We start from the raw sequence: 25,516 nt of genomic DNA, 5'->3' as shown, positions 1-25,516 counted from the left end.
GTAAAAAACAAACAAAACTACCCAAATCCAATAACTCTCTACTCCTTGAAGGCTACTCCCCAACTTAGAATTACTACTATGTGCTAGGACTATATTAATTTCTGTATTACAAAAAAAAAAAAAAAAAACCAACAAAACCACAAAAACATAAATGATGTCTTTCAAACACTGATAACACAGGTAAAAGCAACAGCAGAAACCCATGGAGTCCACGGACATAGAAGGAAACAGGGTTTTAATACAAGACTTGATTACAACTGCAAAACAGCTTTGAAACAAAACAACTGCCCCCAAAACCCCATGGCTGCTGCAGTTTCTCCAACATCCCTTTCAACCTAGTTCAGTAGGAAATTTCAAGCAGAGCTCTGCCTCCTCACCTCTGCCAGGCAACCCTTCCCTGATCCATACCTATCACAACCCATTCTCCCTCCCATTTTAAACACACCATATCATCCTATGCTATCAGTTAGTGTACTTATAGTCCTAAAGAATTAGTTTTGTGCTACAGTTTGAAGGAGACTTTCATGCCATAATAGAGAATAAGTTATATCCATCTGTCAAGAATGAATTAGAGGTAGGTAATTACATTGAAGAGCAAGGTAATGGACTAAATCTCTTTAGCTCTGAAGTGCTACAGTAACGAGAGTACAGACCTCCAGTTTTCCTGGGCCTCAACCCCTCTTCCAAACACTGCAAGAAAATTACCTCAGTAACTACTGAAGAGGTCTCTAACATTCTCCCATTTTTAATTTTACATTCACTATGACAGATAGCATCATTACAGCCAAGAGCAAATTGCACAGTCAAGTGTTCCTTGAAACAGGAAATGAAAGCAGATCACCTTCCCCTGGAGCTGCTGTCCTAACCACTGGCCTGTACAATGCCTGTTTTAGCTGAAGAAAGAGCAACTAGTCTCTCTTTGCTGGCCTACGGAATATTTGTGAGCCAATGCAAAACAGAAAAGCCTCAAGAGCAACCCAGAAGCCCATCCTAGAAGGGCATGCAGTCACACAAACGGCTTTTGGTTGCTTCAAGAATTAGAACTCGGACCTCTCTCCTCCTAGGTGCACATACAAGGGAGCAGCATCTTTTCCATGGATTAAGCCAGCAGATGAACTCCAAGAAATCTGCAAGTAAAACAGGCAGAAGACCTATAAACCCAGTCTTTATTAGGATTTGAACTGACCTGGTAATGGTTAGTCTTAAGGGATTCTCAAGAAACGTCTAGAGTCCCTTTTACCTTCTAGTTACTCAAAATCTAAGCAGCATTTTAAGAAGCAGATACTCAAATTGGTCATCTCTGGCAGCAATTTAGACAGTAACTTTACTTGGTATTTCCTCTTAGAAGCTTAAGGAAAAAAGCACAGGAGAAAGGATCAGCAAAGGGAAAATGTGAGCTACCAACTTTCTGCCTCTGCCACAGCAGTAGTAGGGGGGAGGAAGAGAATTACATCTCCTATACAATATTCTTAGGGGCAGTCAGATGCAGTTCCACTATCGTGAGACCAAAGCGCTGCCTTTAGAGGCGCTCTCAACCTTTCCTACTACACCCCAGGAAAAACCCCACTCTTCTTGACGACCCTTTTTATTACTCCAAAGCTATGGACTCTGAGGTACCAAATTTTTTGATTAACAGTCCCTGAGAGCAGCCATGGTATTTTCAGTGAATCTTCATACATGGGAAGAAAGGTATGGCTGGAAGGTCAAGATCCTATCTCTGAAAAGGACTTACAGAACAAAACCAAAAAAGTATACATTTTGCATAAGCTGGGTATCAAGTTAAAGACCTGTTAGTTACACAAGAACTATGCTGTACCTCTTCATGGGTTAACAAAACACTTTTCTATAACAAAGATAAAGAAGTAGGGAAAAAGGAAGTTACCCTGACCTAGAGAAACCCTCCCTTTAAGGAACCTTGTCTGCACAAAGCCATCATTTAAAAATCATTTAGAGATCAGGATAAGCTCTTTAGACAAGACCCAAAGAGGGAATTAGGCATCACAACACACAAGTTTTATGTATTCTGACATCCTTTACAATTCACCATGCTAAGCACCCTGCCTCTCCATACGCTGAGCCCTAGTTTTTACTTGGGCTGCAAGCTGCTTGGATGCATCAGGTCATACATTATTTCAGACATACACATTAATGTAAAATTAGGTGCCATGGGATTGTCACTGTTCACACGACTTCAGACAGACAATCTATCTGGGGTGCAAGATCCCTCAAAAAAACCCAAACACCCCAGATATCCCATTGCTCAAGGGAAAAGTATGTCTTCCAAGTAAATTTCTTAATCCTGAGCTGTTACTCTCCTACCTGAAATAATTTCGTTCATCACTCCAGCTAACATACTCCACATTTCTCCTATGTAACAATTTTTTGGAAGCAGGCATTATTTACATTTCTGAAATATAAGTTTTCATTTATGGCTTCCTAGCTGCAGCTGCACCAAACATGACCAGCAGCAACTGTAAAAGTCACAGGATGGTCAGCAAACATACTTCTACTTATTTATGACAGCACATTACTGAATCACAGTGTTTCAAGATATTTTTCTATTTTAGAGCATGCACAAGATGCATACAGATTGAGTGCTGTTTGGGTTTTTTTTTTTAATATAACTTGCCTGTACAATTAGGAAAATTTAAAAATCACAATGCTGACTGAGCACATCACATGCAGGAAACTTACAGGAGTGGTTTTCAATCTGTTGTTCATGAAACGTAACTAGAAAAATAACAAACACACTAAACCTACCATCAGTAGGCTTATGCGTTATGTTATATGGAATTGCACTACGAAATTTTTAGAAGCTGAAAGCAACTGCACTATAGCATACATCCTGTATTAAACAGTCACTTCCCTAAAAGGCATTTATTAAAATGGTAACTTATTATTAACCAGATCTGTCCTCTGGATATCTTCAAGTCAAAAGCTTCTGAAATAAACAGGTTGTAGCAGTTGCGAACACATTCCCAGGGTTGTTTTGGTTACAGAGTTATTACTGACAATAAAGCCTAAGAACATCAGGACACTTAGCTTGATTTTTAAGCCTCAAGTTAAAAATCTACTGCAGATGGAATGAAGACAATTAGCATATATTTCTGAAAAGATATGGAAATTCTCTGCAGAAAATCTCTCCTCATTCTCTTATTCACCCTTGCAAATGCACTTCAAATTCAGGTGTGCCCTTTTAAGGACTATTATCCAATAGTGTTGGTTTGTTGTTTGTTTTTTTTAAATCTTTGCAGCAATATATATCAACAAGTATGAGTCCAACTACAAAATCACAGTGAGTTACCTTCTACCCCTCTACTTACAACCCTTGAACAGTCTGTTACTAAAGATAAGTGTAGCAAAGCAGTAGCTGAGTGATGTCAATCGGTTACAGCAGAGTTTTGAGGTACTCTGCATCTGTTTAGCTCTTTGAAAAGTCGACCTTTTTTTTTTAAGCAACCCAAGCTATTACTGACCAAAGATTTTAGCAACTACCTGTTACAGTATCACCCAGCTGTTAAAACACACACTGCAGACAAACACTGGATGCATCTCAGCGCCCCTCCTAGGGCAAGTTGGCGGAAAGAGGGAAAAAGTTTAAACGTGCATCTGCTGTAACCAATTACGCTGTTGTAAAATTACGTAACAGCCACGTAACCCAGCAAGAGCACTTCTTGCATCTCTTCTAAAACTTCTGCTGAGGAACTGCTTCGGCTCCAGAGAAAGCTCGGGTTCGCTCCCACTGCGTGGAGGGGGCCGCGCAGGACTGGCCTTTCCCTCGGTTCGGCCGCGCTCCCCCCCGACCCTCTCAGGACCGGGGCGGGGGGGTTCCAGGGGACGCCGAGCGCCGGCCCGGCCGCACACCGCGGCCCCGGGGGCGATCCCCCCCCAACCCCGGGGCCGGACACGGCTCAAGAGGGGGAGAGGCGGAGGAGAGGGCAGCGCCCTCCGCAGCGCAGCGGGCGCGGCTCCCGCCGGGAGCGGAGCGGACCGGGGCCGGCACTGCGGCACCGGGAAGGGCGGGGGGCTCGGCCAGGGCAGCCCCGCAGCAGAGGCGCGGAGGAGGAAGGGGCCCCCGGTCTTGCCGCCTCGCTCTCCCCCCCCCCCGCTTCCCTCCCGCTCGGCCGGGCCCGGGGCAGCGGCAGGCGGGGAACCCCGGCTCTGCCCGCGCCCCGGCGGGCGGGGCCCGCGGGACACACCGGGGACTCCGGTCGCCACAGGGCCGGCCCCCGCGGCCGGGAGCTCGTCCGGCTTCGGCGCCCACAAGGCCCCCTCACGGCGGCCTCCCTCACCGTCTCCTCCCTCGGTCGGGCTTCGGCGGGACGGGACGGGACGGGGCGCGGCGCTCGCGGGCCACGGCCGCCGCCGCCTCCTCCCTCCGGCGCGCAGAGCTGCCCCAGCCACAATGGCCTCCCGGTGCTCCACACAGGCCGCGCCAGGCCTGAGCCCGCTGACGGACAGCCGCTCAGCCCAATCGTAGCCCTCTGCCGGCGAAGCTCAACCAATCGAGCTCCTGAGGCGGAACCTACTAGCCGCTATATAAGGGAGGGCGGCGGAGGACCGCAGTGGAGATAGGGTCGGTCAGGCCAATCTGGGCGCTGGCCCCGCCCCCTGGCGTGATGTCATCATCGCACGTCAACCCGTCAGCACATTTATGATGTCACCTCACAGCGGTGCCTCGTCATGAGTCGCTGGGGCAGCAACCCTCACAGCCGCCCTGCTCCAGCAAGCGCGGAGAAGTGCTCCGTGAGGTAAACGCCTCCCGCGTACAGGAAGCCCTCAAAGCGCCGCAGCGCAACGACAGCACGCGTGGGCAGCGCGTCACAGCACGCCACGGTCACCTCTCCTCACCTCGCATCCGTGCTTGGGGATGACGACAGAGGGCAGGGTCATGCAGCTGCAAGCCCTGACCCGTGGGCTCTGCGATGGCCCCGAGCGCTGGGACGCGGCTGTTCCAGGGCGGATGGGTCAGAAGGAAAAGGGATTTACTCCCTCCCCGGGTAGCCCAGCTGTTTATGACCCCACTCAAAAATCATAACCCTTCTGGACCTGCCTTGATGTTAGAACTGCTTGTTTTTTAAAGCAGACGCTGACTAATAACTCTATAATTTTCCACCTCTCCTAGGACTAACGAGAGCTTTCTCTTCTCAGATGATTTTAAAAAAACACTAATTTTTTTTTAATAAATCCATTTAATGTATCATACAGACTAGATTACATCAGTTTCCTTTAATAGCTCCACTTTTTAATATGAAAAGGATAGTCATTCTAGACAGACAGTAAAAGGGGCCTTTGCATCACTCACCAAAACACGTTGGATACTGAGTTACACACTCTTGGCATCTAGGTCAAATTATCACTATGCTTTTTGTTATGATTTGGGTTCTTTTATGTGGTTGTAAGAAGTACTAGAGCAGTTTCCAGTAAGCAGCTCCTATTACAACAAGCTAGTGTAACACTTTCAAGCTATTAAACTACTTAAGCATTCAAACATCTCCATTTAGAAGCAAGCCTGCAGAGGAATATCATAAAGAAAACTTTACTAGTCAAGGATTTAGTTAATAAAATGTAGAAATTAAATATTATGATTTCTGACTGTTCCAAAATAACAAATGAACAGAGAACTTCATGTGTGTATCTACCTTATTTATTTGAGGTTTATAGACGCTTCCTACTGCTAGTTAGTTCACAACTAGCAAAGTGTGCTTTTGCAAATATATACGTTAATAAAATAGGGATTTAGTCCTAGCTTGAAGACATACTTAGTACTATCTTATTTGCTGGTGTTTTTTTGGTTTTTTTTTTAATATATATTCAGTATCTGTAGTTTAGATACTATTTTAAATGCAAGTTTATGGCAGTGCTTTCCTGGCCAAGGAGTCAACTTCATGACCATAAAACAGCATATGTAAAAATACAGACACAGCTTCTATTTTCACCTACAGGAAATTTCTTCCCACATTCATCTACCTCAGCAGAAGGTAAAATACAAAGGTTTAATCAATAGCTGGTGCGAACTACAGTAGGAGCTACAATCAGAGATTACACTGCTGTATCAGTACGTGTCTGGCAAAACACTGACAAACACTCAGCAAATTAAATTCTCCTGTACTCATGTGCTTCAGAAAGATGGTGATATAGAGCAAGCTATCTGAACCTGACACATTATTTTGAAACACAGCTGCTGGATAAGGAAAACTAAGGTGCGCCTACCTGGGAGACCTGTATGACACAAAAGAACTAATTTAAGAAACAGAGGAAAGAACTCCAATATCAGGATTTAGGCAAGACTCGGGGAGAACACTGTCTCTCCTACTTGTATCAGAGTACTGCCATGGTGTACCGGTGTTCAGACCTGAGAAGTCATCAAGTTAAAAAAAAAAAAAAAACAACCAAAACCAAAAAAAACACCCCACAACAACACCAAGCAAACCACAAAACAAGAATAATTATATAATCTTTTAATTGCATTGTAATTTCATTGTACACTCTTCAAACAGAAATATCACTTGAAAGACATCCAGTTCCCTTATTTTGTTGTACTGTACATCTTACGCAAATAAGAGCTGGGGTGGCATACAAAACAAAATGTTGCTCTAGCTTTTCAAATAATTAGTTGAAAGAAGCAGAAATTTAAAACACAGATGGGAATTTACAGCCACAGAAGAGCTTTGCAAATGACTGGTTAAATACAAAACATAGGTGCAAAGGGGGGAGGGGAAGCTGGGGAGGAAGACGGACAACAAATTTCCAGTTTGAGGCCGAGGTAAGAAAAAAGCCCTAACAACTGTACACAAGTGTCGACATGCTCAGTATTTACATTCTGAGCATTTCCAATACTACAGATAAGCAATGTACTAAAAAAATAACTTAAAAAAAGCTATACAATTGTAGTTATAAATACTATATCTTTAAAACTAGTTAAGTAGTGTAGACTAAAAAAAAATTGTTCACAGTTACTCTGAAGAGAGCTGTATATATATATTGCACAGTAGAAAAGTTCATTCAGTATACCATGTGTAAACAATTTTTATCTTCTTTGGCAATTTCAGGACTTAGAGAAATATTTGCTGTGAGCAAAAGCACTTGGGTGCAAGGCACATCAGAAGCTTTTAAAGCTGCAAGATAAACCCTTCTGACACTTTCCAGTTAGTACTGTAGTTCTGTTTAGCAAAATGTGTACCTATCAATTCAGAACAACACATTTCTACAAGTATAACTCAGAGGTCTGGTGACAAAAACATCATCTGTTCTTGGCTGTTATTCTACAGTAACAGATTTGGCCAAATTTCTTGGAAAGTCCACCTAGAACGAAGAGACAGCCTTTCAGTATATGACAGAGTAATACTGACATTCTGCATTTGACAGTTCCTTTAGCGTGCTTTTTTTAGACTTCCTAATGAGTTCTGCTTTATTCTAGACACATGAACACACACAAGAGACTATAGGTCTGCAGAAAATGACTCACTGTTGAATTCATCCTTGCTTCTAAAACCCTCCTAACAAATACATATTTGTTTTGCACAGGGTACCTTTCCAAAGCAATCATCATTATCAAACTGACACACCTAGCCAGTGTCAACAAACTAAGCAGCACAAAGCATTGAACTATTTTAGGTTAAAGTGCAATATCACGTTTTAGGACTTTTTCAGAGAACTATATCTCATCTGCACTCTTAACTAATCAAACTAAGCAAATGATCTTTATAATTTTTTTAGAAGGATATAGATTAAAAAAATATACAGCTGAAGAATTGGCACTGAAATGCCACCTCTACTACCACAGTCACTGTAAGTTCCACTAACTATTGTCATAATTCTTTGTTAGATAGGCCATATAACTGGGTCTCTCGCTTTACACTGGTAGGAAGAAGTTCAAAACTGCAGTAACTGGAGTGCTAAATATAGAAAGCACTTACATCGTATCCTCTGAGAACAGCTAGGTGGAATGAAAGCAACTGGAGAGGAATAACACTCAAGATTCCTTGAAGGCAGTCAACTGTATGAGGCAGCTCAATGGTTTTGTAGGCAAATTTTGAGCTTTCTGTGTCTTCTTTAGAACACAGAATGATTGGACGACCCTGAAAATAAAATTTTGCAGTGTTAAGTGAAGAGCTGGCTTAGAACTACTGTGAAATATTGGTTCACAGCATGCCTGTAGTATGTTTCAAGATGCTCAGGTAGCTAACAAAGACAATGCCAGTGTTGCATAATGACTTTTGTCATTCACTGTTTTGCGAGACTTGAATGTTTTCACCCTGTGGAGTTTTAACATTATTCCATTTGCTTCAAAACAAACAAAAAACCCAAACCACCCGACCCACATGCAATCCGTTTTCACTACTGGTGTTAACCTGTAATGACAGCCTACAATGCAGATATAGCATCTTATTGAAAACTTAATAATTAGCGGGGGGGGGGGGGGGGAAATCACCAATACATCCTTCTTCTGAGGCACAGTCAGCAGCAATACAACATGCACAATCTCTTTACCTATGACATTGTATTAGTCAAACAGCTTACCTGTCGAGCAGTGACCTGTTGCAGAGCATTCTGGCACTTGGTGAAACAAGGATCCTTCATTATCACCATGATAACAGGCATTTGTTTATCTATTAGGGCTAATGGACCGTGTTTCAGCTCACCAGCCAGGATACCTTCAGAGTGCATATAGGTGATTTCTTTTATTTTCTAAAAAAAGCAAATGCCATCAAGTTACTAGTAAATCAGATGAGAAATAAAAGCCACAAGAAGCAGAACACCAAGGCTGCATATCTGCCACTTAAATACAGACATATGGTATCAAGTTGGTATTTTCAAAGATCAGTTAATAGTGAAAACAGGCTTGTCTGCTGGGATTTCTAGCAGGCTGCTGGTAGAAGGAGGGCTTGCCTGTGCATATGCATTTGCAGATAAAGAAATGGAGTAATCAACAGGAACTTTAAGAACCAAACACCCAGCACAACCTTGGCTAATGCAGTCTACCTTTAACATTTCAAACTTCTGAAAGAGATGGATATGCGTCCATTCCACCAGAACATTCATAACATCATTTGAGTTTCCTGCATGAGCATCTCATCTGAACATCAGCACATTGTGTTTTTCTCATGTTATTTTCAAATGGGTCAGCATTTTAAATTGTTTGTTTGGGGTTTTTTTAGACTCATAAACCACTGCATTTATTATGTGAAAGAAACAAGAAACTGATATGGTGTCCAGGATCACCTTATGTATGTGTTCAATCCAACAGGACTAAATGCTTTTAGTTAAAGAGAGCAGTTTTACTGCAGCAGAATTAAGTTGTAATGAAATATTAGAAATAAACTATGTTGCAGAAGCCACAAAAGCTCATTTTAAATAACATCCAACAATACTGAGAGGTTCCTACCAGAGCTCCTTCCAGACAAGTGGCATAATTATACCCACGCCCCATAACCAGCAGTGATCTTTGTTTGTACAGTTCAAGAGCCAAATCATGTATCTTCTCATCCAAGGACAAGACTTCTTTAATCATCTCTATTGGGGCACACAAAAAGCACATATTAAAAACTTTTTTAATTGGAAAAAATAGTTTGCTTGTAGTAGGATGTTCTAATGATCTATTAGAACAAATACACTTAATATAATTCAACCATTAACTGATTCAACCATTGACTGCAGTTTAAGGATATTTTCTCTAGCCTTATTTATAGTAATAAATCTAAAGCAACTATTGGTTTAAGCAGTGCTCATACATCCCATATGTAATTCTAAAGGAAATTGTGAACATCCATTTTAAATACTACTGTGCTGGTTTTGGCTGGGACAGAGTTAATTTTCTTCACAGTAGCTAGTATGGGGCTGTGTTTTGGATTTGTGCTGAAAACAGCATTGATAACGCCGAGATGTTTTTGCTACTGCTAAGCAGTGCTTACACAGAGCCAAGGCCTTTTCTGCTTCTCACCCCACCCCACCAGCGAGCAGGCTGGGGGGGCACGAGAAGTTGGGAGGGGACACAGCCAGGACAGCTGACCTCAACTGATCCAAGGGATATTCCAGGCTATATGACATCATGCTCAGCATAGAAAGCTGGAGGAAGAAGGAGGAAGGGGGGGACATTTGGAGTGATGGCATTTGTCTTCCCAAGTCACCGTTACGTGTGATGGAGCCCTGCTTTCCTGGAGATGGCTGAACACCTGCCTGCCAATGGGAAGTGGTGAATGAATTCCTTGTTTTGCTTTGCTTGCGTGTGCGGTTTTTGCTTTACCTATTAAACTGTCTTTATCTCAGCCCACAAGTTTTCTCACTTTTACCGTTCTGATTCTCTCCTCCATCCCACTGTGAGGGAGCTGAGTGAGCAGCTGCGTGGTGCTTAGTTGCTGGCTGGGGTTAAACCACGAGAAGTCACCTTGAATTAGTTTCCTTTTATCTACCCTGATTTAAAGTCAAAGGCTTTAAAAATTTAGGAGATCAAGTAGTATTTCTCATACGAAACTACCTTATTGTAATTAGAAAACCCAACCCATGAAAATCCTGATCTTCCTGCCAAGTTTCTTGGAAGGGCACTTGTAAAATCGGCAGTTAGTGCAGAAACTAATAGTCCATTTTTCTTATATTGTCCACCTTTCAGGAGGAGAGGGAGAGTGAAACTTAAACGAGAAAGAAACATCTCCGAGTGGTATTTTATATTGCCCATTAAACAACATCCCCTATTCCTCCTCAAACCCAAAATATCAATATACCTGGCAATGATTTTAGTCCGCTAATGATTTCCTGTCTCCTTTTCTGCAAGGAAATTCTGTCTTCGGACATCATTAGGCCAAACATTACAAGAGACACAAATTGGCTGGTATAAGCCTGCAAACAAAACAAAACATTTAGCAGCTAAGTCTACAGAGAGTTAATATGATCTCAGTTTAAAGTGCTACAATTAAAATTTTCATTGGATTCCACAGGGCTGAAGTATGAAAGTCAAATACTGAACAGCAATTACCTTTGTGCTTGCCACACCTATCTCAGGTCCTGCATTGATATGTACACCACAGTCAGTCTCCCTGGATATGGAGCTTCCGACTGTGTTTGTGATGCCAACTGTTAGAGCACGACGTTCTTTACAATACCTCAAGGCCATAAGAGTGTCTGCAGTTTCACCTGGAAAACATTTACATCTTGACTTCAGGTTGACAGAGGATAGCAATAATTCCTAAAAAGCATAAAATTCTACACAAGTGTGTTCTAAATAACTGCATCCACACTTACACAATGCAAAATGCAACTGAAAACAATCTTTCAGCACTCGCTCGTATATATATTTGAATCAAGTCTGAAAGAAGCTGTCATTCAAGACAAATCTGGCCCATTAGCCATCAACCTCTTGCAACGCACAGAAAGTAATAAATCATTAGCTTTTCAAAATTTTTTCTACAGTTTTGACTCAACTGAAGACAAACAGTAAATGCAGCTCACCTGACTGACTTATAAAAAAGCACACATCATCTCTGAATACAGGTGTGTTTCTATCCAGAAAGTCACTAGCAAGTTCCACCATCACTGGTAATTCAGTTAATTCTTCCAATACTTGTCGAGTCTGTATTCAAGCAGCACACAATATTTGTTAATATTGCCACCCATAAAAGTCTTCACATCTTAAGAGTCAGAGATAATCTAAATGGATTCTTATTACAAAAATTGATAGTTACGGCTCACCAGAGCTTTAAGAACCAAGGTGAAAAAAGTTAATTTCTAGCATGGTAGGTAACAGCATTGGAGCATTAATAAAGAATGTGGCACAAAGGAAAACTAAATAAAAGGGCGAGACCCCTCAATGAAAGGTGAAGTTTGAGATACAGAAGAAAAAGCAAATGAAGAGCTGTTGTCTAAAAACCAGCAACTAGGAGTTTTATATGCATTTCAGCTAAGGCTGAACATACAGCTACTGCAGCATGGTAACTGGTCCCACAGCCAATAATGATCAGTCTTCGGCATCTTCTGATTTCTTTCAAATGGTCCTTCAGCCCCCCCCAGCAGAACTGTAAACAAACAAACAAAAAAGCATATATCAATGGTGTATTTTATTTTCCAGTTAGTATGTTCAAAATTTACAGGCTTAGGGCAGCTTGAACATCTGTTCTGAGTTACCTGTGCTGCTCTCGAAATTCACCCTGCCTCTCATGGTATTGACAACTGATTCTGGTTGTTCAAAAATTTCCTTTTGCATGAACGCACTGAAGTTACCTGTTTAGAAAAACATTACATGGTAATGCTTAGGTTTGTTATTTGAAGTCTATTACAGTTACCAAGAGATGACTTTTAAGACAACCTGGGGTAGCAAGCTAATTTGACTGTGTTAGCCTAAACAAAACCTGAGGAATAGGCAAGAAGAAAGGAGGGATTGGTAGTTTGCTCTATTTGGTTGGTTTCATTTCCCAACACTGACAAAGTAACTGAATTCCTTTTTAAGGAAACGTCTTATTCCACTTCAGTTCTTAGTTTACAAAGTTTGCCAACAACTACAACAACATGGTAACATTAGTTACATTTTCATTAAATATTGAGATGAACAGAAGTATCTAGGACTTTTCCAAGGCTAAAAGTGGGTAGAGTCCCATACCACACATCTTCCTTGGTCATAAGGCTTGGAATTGTCAGCTCCCAGTACAAACAGCCTAAATATCAGGTCATTTTCACAACAAATTAGCAGTTTTTTGCCTTATCTACTACACAAACAGTAACTATCCATCTTTGATGACAGTTGTTTACAGATGTTTCAACCTACCCTTCATGATTTGCTGCAATTCCATCTGCAAGGTTTGGATGGCCCGGGAAGGATCGTCACTAGCTGAACGCTTGAGACGGTGAATTGAAAGCTTCCCGTCAGTTACCGCTGCAATGTCATCATCTTCTAAGAAAATTACTCTGTTGGTGTGCTCAATAATAGCACTACAGAAAAAACAGAAGGAAGACAAACCTGACATGTCAGTAAGAGTTGGTAGCAGCACTCCTCAAAGCAATTAAATATGTCACACAGCACTTCCAGCCCCTCTTCTAGCCTCCTTTTGGACATAACTACAGATAGAGCCATCTTAAAGGAAATGGCTCCATCTGCTGCTCCTCCTGCACTCTCACAGGAACCCGGAGCAGAAGGCTGGGGAACCACGGCATCTCTCATCAGCAAGTTGCTGCTGATCTGATCTTGCCTCCCTGTGTCCCTGATGGACCCCTAAGGTCACGATCTTGTTTCTGAGATAAATGCATACCTGATGCCCAAGTTCCTGCTAAGTTTGGAAACACACCACTATTTCCTCCTCTGATAGCTGGATTAAAAAGCCAAAACCCAGACTAACCTATAGTCTGCCAAAATACTCAGCTGATAGTGTCTATTTGTACCCAACTTACCTTCCTACACCAGATGTATTTTATATAGAGGCTAGCAATTGGCAGATATTGCACTTGTTTGTAGTTCAAATGCTGATGTCAAGCCTTCACATTTTTCAAGTGCCTTAGCCTGGGGGCTTTATGAAGTTACCTGGATTAGAAGCTATTCTATCAGAAAACAATTGTACAGCAGCAAGACAGCATGATTTCCAGAACTATCTCACTTCTAAACAAAAACAGTATTTTGATGTTTAAGTACTTTTATTACCTTGCGTCTGAAGCAAAGAAGAATTCTACTGCCTTATCCCCAACAGCATGAAGGCAGGTAGAGCTGTCCAGTCTTTTCATTCGTGAATTGCATATGTTCTTCACATTCTCAATGTTGCCTATTAAAGAAATGAGACGCTTTAAATGCAAACCCAGATCTGTTCAAGTTAGGGATTACAGACTATACAGTTTCAAGGTATCACAGTTACACAAGTATTTTGGGGGGATGGGACTTTTACATGAACTACGCATTCAGTAGTATAAAAATATAATACCCTCAGCTAAGAAGCTATTTGGGGCATCAGCTGGTAGTTTTATAGTACAAAGACCAATTAACCTAATTTCTAATCCTAAAGTAACAACAATTTTAGTTCTTAAAAATAATGTAATTGGATTTATCAACTTACACGTTCTATATAAAACAGGAATCTGTTCAGTGGAGAGCTTGTACTTGCTTCTAACCCCAATGAGCAAAGGACTCCCTCTCCTACAAATGGAAAACACGCAAGTTTATGAAGAGAAAGGTGCATACAAAGAAGTCAAAGGACATCTGTGAAGCTTAAAGGCAATATCCCATCTAGCTTCCTAAAGAGGAAGATTCTCCTCAACCCTGATCCTAAAGCCATTACATGGCAGGATTTATATAAACTTGGTTGTTTCTGTAAGATTCGCCAAATATTATTATATGAATAAGTGCCATATGCCTTGGTGATTCTTTCCCCATGAACTACACCCAGGTAGAGTAAAATGTATATGAACTATTTGTTTTCCTTCCAGTAATCACAAAACAGCTTAGCACAGGCACCAGTTTGAATACCATTTTTAAGCAAAGCTTACTCTGCCTCTGAAGTGAGCCAGCAATAAGCTCCAGTGTTCTTCACTATGGAAATACTGTTCCACCTTTTAGCCTTTTAAATTCAGAAATGTCAACCATCACTACTGCACCTCTGAAACTGTAGAATATTAAGATCATTTTTTAATTATATGGGTCAGATGCCACACTGAAGAGCTTATTAAAAAATTACGTATACCTCACAGGAATAAAAGAGTAATTCACACACACCCAACACCTCAGATTACAAGTTTAGTTTCTCTTAATCCCCTCACTCCCAAAAACCCAAACCTGAACTACATATAGAATAGTTCATTTCAGAAGATGTTCTTCAGTTAGAGTGATGGTACAGCTGGCTTTTTCACAATTTTAATATAGTCCCATTTTAGACCACAGAAGCAATGGGCTTTTTGGTTGTAGTATAAAACAGTCTTTTTTGCCATTGCTACTTCACTTGCTACTTTAATATCTTTACATTTCCTGAAAGTTGTTTTCCAAGTCATAAATAAAAGTAGAACTTACACAGAAAAAAATCGTAAATGCTATGACAGCTATAGAACACTATTTGTATAACCTATTAGTATGATGGCATTTTAGCCAACCTGAACATACTTACCTTAGTCTTCATTCAATATGAAGTAAAATTGAACCATACCCTTTCCCTCCCCTTTTAGATATAGGAGAAATGTTAGCACACTCTTAATATGACTTTAGAAACTGAAGATACACCGAGCTTCTTTACTGACACACTGTCACAGACAAAAGGACTATGGGAATGTGTTTGTCAGTAGTATATTCTTCTGAGTGTGTCATTTGGACAATCTCCAACCGAAAGTGTATGTGCATGAAGCAAGAAAACATCATCTGATAACTTTTCACTGCCATCTTTGCATCCTCAAAAGGTGAGTAGTCACAGCTGATTTATTAAACAAAGTAAAGTTAAAGATGACAGAAAATCAACACAAGCCTCTGGAAATTCTGTGACCTGCAGTCAGTACAGCTCAAATTCAGTTATATTTAATAGCCAGTTGAAGAGATGCTCAGCAGAGCTTTGCTGCACTTAGTGCAGCTGTCTACCTTCAGAGTTTTGGTTAATTAAGCACTTTAACATCAGTATTCTAGTATCTTTTTTTTTTTTTTTTAAGAGATGTTAGAATTTTTTTTAAACCTAAAAAAGCATGAATTATGTATAAAATGGACTTTTACTAACCTGGTAGCAACAGCTTCACCTGGGTAATGGATGCTCTTGAAAACCAATGCAAAAGCACCTTCCTGGAAACAATGCAAACACAAGAGAAAAAAAAAAAATCCTAAACAACTTATCTCAATTAGTTGCATCTCATTAAACTGGGGCCCCTCTTCCTGAAGGGGCTGTAAAGGAAAGCTCTTTACTACTATCAGGAATCTCTTCCTGGAGGGCAGACTGCACCTTTAAAGGAATTGGTCACAGAACAGAACAAGCTAACATGCACGTAACAGTGCAACAGCTGAAAGATCAGGAAGTGAGCACTTAGCCTCTCTTTATAAATAAAACCACTATCTTCTAATGCAAGGGTTAAGAGAATCTCCAGGATGTTACTTGTTATCAACATGAAGACTGTTAGATGTTTACTTTTAGTAAGACTTTTAATGAGAATGTGCATGTAGCTGCGTTTTATCATGCATTTTCAACTACAGTTTTGGAGTTACTACTTCCAGTTTAAGCAGCAAACTCTCACTAATGTATTTTTTTTTTAAAAAAACCCAACCCTCCACCAAAAAAAAACCCCAAAATCCACAATGCAAGAACAAAACCAGGAACACACAATCAATCCCTCTATAGAATTAACACAGCTTGCAAGCTTGAGGAGTATTCCAAAAGCAGGAGTGAAAGCCCCCCAACCTCGCAAACAGAAGAGAGATGGTGACATTCACTCCTCTGGCAGGGACTCCAGTCAGACTACTCTGCTCTTGTTCTGCGGTCAGGTGAAGTCACCCTTCCCCTCAACCAGGTGGCTGCACCACTATTCCCTCTTGACCCATACAGGTCTTTACTTCATGTGTATTCCAGCCCTGCTCTAGGGGAATCCTACAGAGCTGCTTTAGAGAGGAGAAAGGGGAAATGAAAAGAGTGTAAGAAACTGCAGGAAGGGGAGGGAAAACATCTGCCTGGAGACTGGGGCAGGAAACAAAGCAAGCTTTCTCCAAGTTTGCAATGCATCTATCGAAGTTTTTAAGCGTTCACATACTAAGTAACAGTAGATTTCCACCTCAGTTTGGAAACCAGCTACACCACGAATCGGTACAGCTTGTTAGATCTATTTCCAAATATGGGAGCCAAGGCATATTATTAGAAAAACTTGAATCACAGCAGTGTTTTAACATGATCAGAATAGCCTTTAAGAACACACTGCCCTTTATGAAAGATTTCAACCCCCAGAGGCTCATATTAATTTCTTTTAATTAAGCTGCTTCATTAAAAAGCTGTGATAATCTCTTGCTTATTATTAAAAAAAAAAAAAAACAACCAAAAACCACACCACCAAACCCACTGCTAGTGCAATTTAAAGATTTACCATTGAAAAGCCTTTGAAGTTTCCAAAATTTTAATCTCATTTCTTGGTCCATTAAGCATTGTTTAGAGGCCAAAAAGCATTATTTGCAGCACCTTCTAAGGAATCCTGCAGAAGATCTAAATGCATAAATGCAGCAATGCAGAATACTAAGGAACCCCACAAATAGCTTATACGGTAGTACAGGAAAAAAAGAACTTCCCACTTACCAACTGTTGAATAACTCTTTCTACCAAGGCTGAAAAACTGGTGTCCTCACTCTCTCTGTTGTCATACATGTATTTAATCAATTTGGGGATCGTTTCTGTATCTGTTTCAGATTCGAATTCATAGCCTTTGCTCTCCTGAAATATCATATAGAAGAGTAAAAAGTGTTTTCATCCTCAGACAAGAAACACTGAAAAGCCTCTCAGCTGCCTCCCACCAGAAACTGCACAGTAAGACACTGCTTGGAGCACTACACTGGACTAGTGGATATATATCACTATAGACAAAATATAAAGACTTATCCTGTCACAGCTACTCTTTCAGAAATACTTTAACAAGACATGTAGTAAGGCTTGCTTAGCATCTGTCAAGCAGTAAGAAAGAGGAGGGAGCCCACTCCATACATGCTCTCAAAGAATCTGGGCACAAATTGCTACTCTACTCTTAAGTACTTTGCATTTAGGATTACAAGAACATATTGCACTTCACCAGCTCCCAAGTATCTTTATTAGCCAGACTCCTTCAAACTACTATTTTATAGATGATATCAAGAAACTTGAATTCAGATTCCAACAAAGTAATGAAAGATCTGACGGTAGTTAGTGGAGCATTTACTTTCTACTTTTAGAATCAAGCTGCCACAGACTCACCAGAAATTTTCTCAGGTCCTTATAATTTGTGATGATTCCATTATGAATAACAACGAACTCTAAAAGGAATAAAATATATATATTCATGAGTAATGAAAAATTAAGATATTTAACTCAGAACACAAAATTAGAGGGAAAAAAAGCTTAGAAGTACACTAGAAACTACCTGCTATAGCTTTCAGACCTAGTTTATCACAACATGGACAACAGAAAGGAGAAGCTTACAAATTCTGACGGCATACAAAGGTTGTTCCAAATCATTGAGACAGTTTTAAACTACACCCAGTAGAATAGCACCAAGCCACCTCAAGTGAAAAACGATATGAAATCTCCCTTTTCCAGCCCAGACGATATTGATGCATTTACATTTTCAGAGCCTTACCTTTTAAAACAAGAATATTTTACTTTGACTAACGTGCATCAATTTTCAGAGAACAGATCTCATTAATCTTTCACAGTGTTATTTTTGCCTCAGAAGAAGCTCTTTTATTGTCAAAGTGTCTAAACTAGATAGAATGGCAACAGCTTAGCCCTAGCGTACAAAATAGATGCCATAACACTAGTAAGAACAGAGAACATATGTACTATGTGGATTGAACCATTTCAAATTCATACAGTTCCAGAGTGCTGCAGAGATTACATACCATTCCTTTTATCTGATCTCTGAGGGTGACTGTTTATTGCACTTGGTACTCCATGGGTCGCCCAGCGAGTATGAGCAATTCCAAAATGTGTTTCAAAATCTGCTTTTGAATCCAGGTCATCTTGTTCTATACACAAGAAATTCAGTTTACTGAATATTTAAAGTTGAGTCTCTCTCTCTCACACACAACGCTAGTAAAACACTAAGAGAATTCCTAGAGACAAAAAACTAAAAGTTATCTTCTGGCTTTCTTTTAAACCATTTGCTTTCTTGATATTACACTTCAGATAGTTCAAGCTACTGTGATTAAAACTTCGTTTGCCAAGATGAGCATTTTCAGCCAATACTAACAGTTAGGCTAACAGACCACATTACTACAAATCATAATGTAAACGTATTAAAACACAACTTCAGTTCTTCACAGATGGAAGCACTGCATAGAGCAGATTGTGATGACGGCCAGCTGCTTAAATGGTTGTAAATTCTGTCAGAGTCCATGTTTCGATGTTTCAGCTACCAAGCACAGAAATCATTTCAGTAAAGCACCAACAGGGCCCAGGTCTTGAACAAAGAAGCAATCAAAAGAGGGGAGAGTAGAGTGATAATTTCACAGCACTATACCTAAAGATCAGCTTGCTTTTCAAGTGAAGATTTGGGGGGCAATTTAACTGCCATTGGATTACACAATGCAGTTATTTCTGGTACAAAATTGTAACTGTAATTTCATGGTCTGACTTTCTGCTGAGATGCAGATGATAATCTGACTGGGAGGCCAAAGTAAAGGGGTGATTTTTAAAGACACTTACTGTACAACTCTTCTTCCAGGGCCTTAACTTTTCCTCTTTTCTTAACTAGTTTGATGAACCTTTCTTTATCTTCATCATTATTTCCATCAATTGCCACTCCTACAGTATAGGGCACAGTCACAGGTGTTATTTAAAGCATGAAATACACTGGATGAAAAAAAGGCTGAGAAAATACAGACAAGCACACACCAGTGAAAAAATTATTTTTAAATTATCCTTCAAAGGGATATACTTGAAGTCTGTCGCCAGACCTGTGTGTGTTCAAAACAAACTAGATGAAGTCTATGTCCACTGCATAGATGAAAATATACATGAGCCATCTCAAATTTTGCTTGAAGACAGACCAATATATTTTGCTCGATGAAATTAGCCAACTCAAATTTAAAGACAAGTTTAATATTCCTCGTCCTTTCACTCACTCACATGCAAAAAAAAGGCTGAGGCACAAACTACATGACTCTGTATGGATCTCTTCTTCCTCACACCCTGTTTGCTTTGGTTATGTGTACCAAACCTCAACCACCATCTGATTACAGAAATAAATACCCAATTTAAAGTCCTGAGGAAAGTTGAAGAAACTCCATGAATCAAGGTGATTAGTTCTGATCTTTTAATCAGCAGGATAAAAAAAGAAAAATCCAACACGCAGAAGTTGAAACTACCCAAAAAGTCACATAAGTAGCTATTGGTTGCTAAAATTCATTTGTGGAGTTAGTTTACATACCTGCAGAGTCATATCCTCTGTATTCCAGTCTCTGTAATCCTTTTATCAGGGTTTCAAATATTTCCTTCCGAGTCCGAGGCACTCTGTAGTTTAGATAAGCAAAAATTCCTGTTTAAAGAGAAAAGGGGAAGGGGGAAAAAAAGAAGCAAAGATTTTTTTTTAGAGTTTGCATCCCTTCAGACTGAGTTTAAAATCCTTTAAAACTAGTATCACAGAGAGGTCCTAGGGGGACCCAACTTCCCACTTAGTACAATTCTTCCTACTGGGTTTTGAAATGGAAAGAGTTCAAATATAATAAAGGACTCAGGGCCCTCATTTTCACCACACAACACATACAACATACAACTGGCCAACTTTCCTGGCCAGTTTCGCTCTCCTCATGTTACCCACCAAGAGTTAAACAGTTGAGAGAGCTTAAAAAATTTCTACTTTTCATGAAAACCACAGCTGAAAATGGGAACATTGTGATCCATTTCATATCCAGACATTCAAAGAAGGAATATATTCACCAGTACTAACACAAGGAGACTTTTGTAATCAAAGTCATGGCCTTAAATACCCACGGGTAGGTACTAGGCACGACATCTATTTCTGAAAGGCTCCAGCTTAATCCTGCATACAACAGTCACTTCAGCAGGAAAAGACAAGAGAAGAAAACATAAAGAAAGGGCAGCAGTCAAAAGGATAGGACAACAAAGGAAAGAAACAGAAGATACAAAACCAGGGTCACCCAAAAAACAAGCATTCACCCTTTGCGCTGCCTCAACACAATGCTGCCTGCCAAACCCACCTCAACAGAGACATAAGATCGTTTGCTTGCCCCGTGTTACTCAGGTCAACTCTTAGAGTCATTATAAGGAAAGACGTGAACTCACTTCTTGCCTACTCGGCAAACAGAGCCTGGAAGAGTCTTCAAGTCTGATCCCTCTTCCCTTGAATAGACCGGTCATCAACCAAGAAGTGGTTTTTTTAGTTTTGGGGTTGGTTCCCCCTCACCTCCACCCCCGCACAAATTTTTTTTTTTTTTTTTGGAAGGCAAAAGTACACAAGCTTTTTTTCATTAGAAGGAGTTTGGGGAATGTTGTTTTATCTTTAGAGAAGGTGTAATAAAAAGGTCACCTGCAAAGGAAAACACAACCATTCCTTTTCTCTGCCTACTGCTCTTCCTGGTACTTCTACATTTATAAGGATAGATTAGGCCCTTTTATCAACTCTTGCAGATCTGTACCCCAATAAAACAGAAACACCTAATTTCACTGTTTCAACAGTTTCTCCAAGCAACAAGTCAGGACTAGAGACTACAGTTAGCAAAAAAACAGACTCTGAGCTCAACAGATAAGCAGTTCAGACCAAGCAAGTGTTTTAAATAGAGAAAGCCTTTGTTTGAAATTTAACACCCTCTTCCCCTTCAATTAAGGCTTTTGAACTGTAAATGGCTGTAGTGAAGAAGCTGTTACAATGATACACCAATAAATCTCCCTTATAAATATTGTTGTGAATTTGGTTACCCCACTGGATTTAAGCCATTAATGCTGTTGATTTCACAGAGAGACTAAGAGACTATTACATCGGTCTCTGAATTTATCTTGGAAGGATTAAAGGGCGGCAAATGCTCTTCTTCTACAGAAGTGAGATTTATGAGGAGCCCAGCCTAATTATTTGTAAAGCATCCAACATTAATGGAGATATTAAGACAATAGTTGCATTTGAAGAGGTATTTGGGAATTTGAACAGCTAAATACTTTCTTTGCGGACGCTTTGAAAAATAACGTCTCCAGTTATATACAGTCACTTTAGACTGAGAGCTTGTTGATCATTCTTCCAGACAGATATTTACCGTCCTCTGGCACTAACCACGAACCTCAAGAGCAGTATTCTTCAATTTCTTCAATACAAATTTCTCAACATCATTCCAAAACGTTGCTACACACCTCTTTTCAGATCCAGCTCTACTTTCTAGGCCAGATTTCACAATGTATTTGAGACGCATCAGCCTTGCATGTTCCATGGGGCATCTTTGACTACACAGAGCTCCAGGAAGAACCTTCCTTCGGGACAGTCCTTACAATGCTACCACTGTGCTGCAATTGTTAAAAAGATCCTTGTTTCCAGGGAACTGTAGCTGTGCTTCCACACACGTGAATTAGAAGACACAGAAGTCACCAGAGGCCATTTACAATGAAAGCAAAAGCTGCAGCCTGACTTCTCAAGGAATATATTATAAACACTTTCAGTTAAAGGAAATGAATCTTACTCTTAGCACCGTTTCTCTAGTACTTTTCTGTTTCATGATTTACCCACTTGCATATTTTCTTCCCTACTCAGTCATCTTTTTGGCTAGATTTAAAGCACATTGAGAGTTGTTTCTACATGAGTTGAGCAATAAAGACTTCTTGTAGCTTAATTCCTTCTGGAAGCAAACCAATATGACTGAATCTTAGTTGAATCATACTTGTGATAAGAGAGTTTTGCGATGCTCGCAAGTTACTTCATAACGGCCTCCCCAAGCTATCAGATGCCATTTCCAGAGCTTGCATCTCTCCTCCCCAATGAGAACTCAAGTACTCTCTAAGCTAATGCAATACTGTAGTGATATGTACCAAGTAAGGTAATGTTTATTTGTCAGCATAACATTAGCAATGAAATACTTTCCTAAGTCATACATACATAGAATCCAATGAAGGCATTTAAGAAGTGTTTTTCTAGGGCATTGCTCTCTTGATCCAAATGCTAAATCTAGTTTATAACTTTCCATAATTACAGAGTTTGCATAGAAGCATGAACCAGGTCAATCATGTGTGGCTTACCTTTAGAATCAGATACTCAGAAACAGAAGGTTGTTAAAACATTACTAAAACCAGCTTTAATCAGGTGCAGACACTGAAAGCAAGGCTCTCCCTTTACGTGCATATCAAGACTTTAGAGTTTCTCCTTTCCCTTTCAGGATTGCAAGCAGAGCATCAAGAAGAGGAAAAGTACATTGAGTATTTTTTTGTGTGAAAAATCCACAAGAACTCTTGCAATTGCAAGACTCCACCAAAATCAAGAAGGGGGCAGCCTATACTTGAAGTTTGAACAAAACTGATTTGCCTCTACTGTGGTAAGCACATTGTTGATGCCAGAAACTTAGCTTTGAGAAAGTCTCAATTTCATATCCTGATGAAAATAATTTTGATTTAAAATAGGTAGATCATCAGTTTAAGAGCATCTCACCTGGTTCTTAAACCTGCATACTTTTGCTATAGTCTTCTTGCATGCGAGTGTGATAACACCTCAACTTTGTTTCCTAAAGAGCATGTTTATGGCAGAATTTAATGACCTATGTATTTTCAAAACAGAAAACAATACGTTTAAATCTTCATGGGCTACCTGAAGTCAGAGAGAACACAACAGGACATATTTTCAACACTTAAACCTGGAAAGATATGCAAAAATAAAAACAAACAAACAAAAAAGTAATTCAGAAACTGTTGGTTGCAACCTCAAGAACTCCTGCACTTCCTACAGCAGATCAGCATAGCAAGGAAGATATGGGACATCTTTCGTGATAGCAAATGTCACGTATAAAGTCTCCAAATGTTGATGGGAAGAAAACTAGCACTACTCCCACCGCACTTCATGAACTGCTGCTCCTTTGCCATTTCATACTGACTCAGTCACTCCACCCCAAGCTAGACGTTTTACAAAACTCATTTAACACTGTTAACACCCTCATTTCCCAATCAATATACAGCCCAGATATGCTAAGTTTTTGATATTACCATTACATGTCTCACTGCTTAGTGCTTGCCACCAATATCTTTGGTTTGCTTAGGCACTGAGCCAAGTCTCTCACCTGAAGGGCTTTTGTTTAGAAGACACCAAGTTGGTCTCATTGATAGCGACCTGAGAGTCACCTAGGAGCTCAAACAATATCACCTCGTGTTTCCATTCAAGTGAAAGAGGCTTACTGGACTCCTTGCTCTTTCTGAGGTTAGAGTTAAAGAGGATGTGGAGGCAGGGAAAAGGTATCTAGCTCAGAAAGTACATTTTTGGGAGCAGTAACTCAGCTCACTTTCAGTCTGCGTCTCACAAAAGAGGTTTTGTTCATGATGGCGAAGAAGTACAAGCGCAAATTTTTCTACTGCCAACAAAAGTATCCTTCCAGACCTGTGAGGAGGCTTCAGTAAAGGGGTAGGTAACGTTTCACTAAAATTTCCTCCGCAACTAAAATACATTGCATTAGCAGCCTCTGGACCCGCACTTGGATTTTAATCTGATCCAAACCATACCTAAGCAATTGTATACATGATGCAAGTATTATCTTCACCATATCCTCTTTATTACATAAAGGTAGGTGGATAAACTCACATCAGCTACGAATTAAGCTCCCTCTCAGCCTTTGTTTGAAAACCACAAACTCTTCCTATCGCCGCAGTTGGTAACTGAGTCACAACTAACCCCTAGTCCTGGAAGAGCAAAGACGGAGCCAAGCGCATCAAGCGGCCTGTGCATCAGCCAAAGCAGCGATGCGCTGGGGCATCTGGACCAGGAGGAGCAAAGGTTAACGAGGCAGCCAAGACAGCCCGGCTGCGCGAACGGGACGTTTTCCGATCACAAGACCTAGGGACAAGCCGGGGGACGCGGAGGGGACAGAGAGACGAAGCTGTGGGGAAGAGAAAGGCAATCTCCTTTCCTTGGGAGGTGGGGGCGGACGGAGGAGCTTTACCTTTACCTGCCGTCACCGCAAAAGCCGGTCATTCTCCCTTCCCAACGCCACAAAATGGATGCGGCGGGGCCAGTCCCGAAGGAACCCGCCGCGGGGGGACAGCGCCGGCGGGGCTCCGCAGCCCCGGGACCCGCCGTCACGGCGGGGCAGCCCGACACCCCTCAGTTCAGGGACAAAGCAGCCCCCTCGTCCCGCACCCCGGCAGAAGGGGCGGCCGGCCCCGGCTACGGCCCGCTTTGTCCGCGGGCACCTCGCTCCTATACCAGCGACCCCCGCCGCGGCCGGTGGAGACCCCCCAGCCCCGTCCCGCCCGCTAAACGAAGGGGCTGCGGCGGGCCCCGACGGCCGGGCGAGGGGCGGCAGCCGCGGCCCCGTCACTCACCGCACATGGTGGCACCACACGGTCCTTCCCGCTGAGAGGAAACGCGGCTCCCGCCCGACGGCCTCGCTGAGGGACTGCCGCCTCCCCGGCCGCCCCGGCTCTTATAGCGCGGCCGGCTCGGCCCCTGCCTCCCTGCTCATTGGCCGGGGAGCGGGCGCTGGGGCCGCTCCGCCCGTCGCCCAGAGCGGCTGCACGGCGGGGGCAGAGCCCCGCCGAGGAGGCGGCCCGGAGGCGGGGAGGGGGGGGGGGTCCGCGGCGCTGCCCCCGGCCCAGCCATGCCCCGGCGGCCGCGCAGGCCTGGCCGGCTCGACCCCTTCCACAGGGGCCGCCGAGGGCTGTGGCGGGGTCTCCCGGGCTCCGCACCCGGGAAGCGGTCCGTCCTGTCAGGGCAA

The 25,516-nt window shown here is 41.6% G+C and overlaps 2 protein-coding genes across 9 annotated transcripts in view; both read right to left on the bottom strand.

Moving 5' to 3' along the window:
• Positions 1 to 4,442, bottom strand: part of MAPK9 (mitogen-activated protein kinase 9) — a 31,262-nt gene extending 26,820 nt beyond the window's left edge. For 2 of the 8 annotated variants that reach the window (XR_005931111.1, XM_029997821.2), the window contains exon 1: positions 4,293 to 4,441. The gene's annotated coding sequence lies outside the window, so the exon portion shown is untranslated. Of the gene's footprint in view, positions 1 to 1,050; positions 1,128 to 3,323; positions 3,471 to 4,292 lie in introns of those variants that run through there. The other 6 variants (XM_029997819.2, XM_029997825.2, XM_029997820.2 and 3 more) reach the window with 4 other exon arrangements.
• Positions 4,443 to 6,444: 2,002 nt separating this feature from the next.
• GFPT2 (glutamine-fructose-6-phosphate transaminase 2) lies at positions 6,445 to 25,232 on the bottom strand. Its single transcript, XM_029998430.1, is given in 20 exon segments — positions 6,445 to 7,305; positions 7,920 to 8,081; positions 8,524 to 8,691; positions 9,389 to 9,516; positions 10,722 to 10,836; positions 10,973 to 11,130; positions 11,446 to 11,566; positions 11,910 to 11,987; positions 11,989 to 12,008; positions 12,118 to 12,213; positions 12,755 to 12,918; positions 13,622 to 13,739; positions 14,028 to 14,107; positions 15,663 to 15,724; positions 17,214 to 17,348; positions 17,862 to 17,920; positions 18,506 to 18,631; positions 19,311 to 19,409; positions 20,035 to 20,142; positions 25,125 to 25,232. Coding segments are annotated over 20 exon segments (2,049 nt in total). The 5' UTR covers positions 25,132 to 25,232; the 3' UTR covers positions 6,445 to 7,260.
• Between the last annotated feature and the right edge of the window lie 284 nt (positions 25,233 to 25,516).

The sequence above is a fragment of the Aquila chrysaetos genome, chromosome 22 (assembly GCF_900496995.4).
Source record: "Aquila chrysaetos chrysaetos chromosome 22, bAquChr1.4, whole genome shotgun sequence".
In the NCBI taxonomy this organism is placed as follows: Eukaryota; Metazoa; Chordata; class Aves; order Accipitriformes; family Accipitridae; genus Aquila; species Aquila chrysaetos.
The sequence above is the reverse complement of the archived record's forward strand: the minus strand, read 5'-3'. Positions and strand labels throughout refer to the sequence as shown.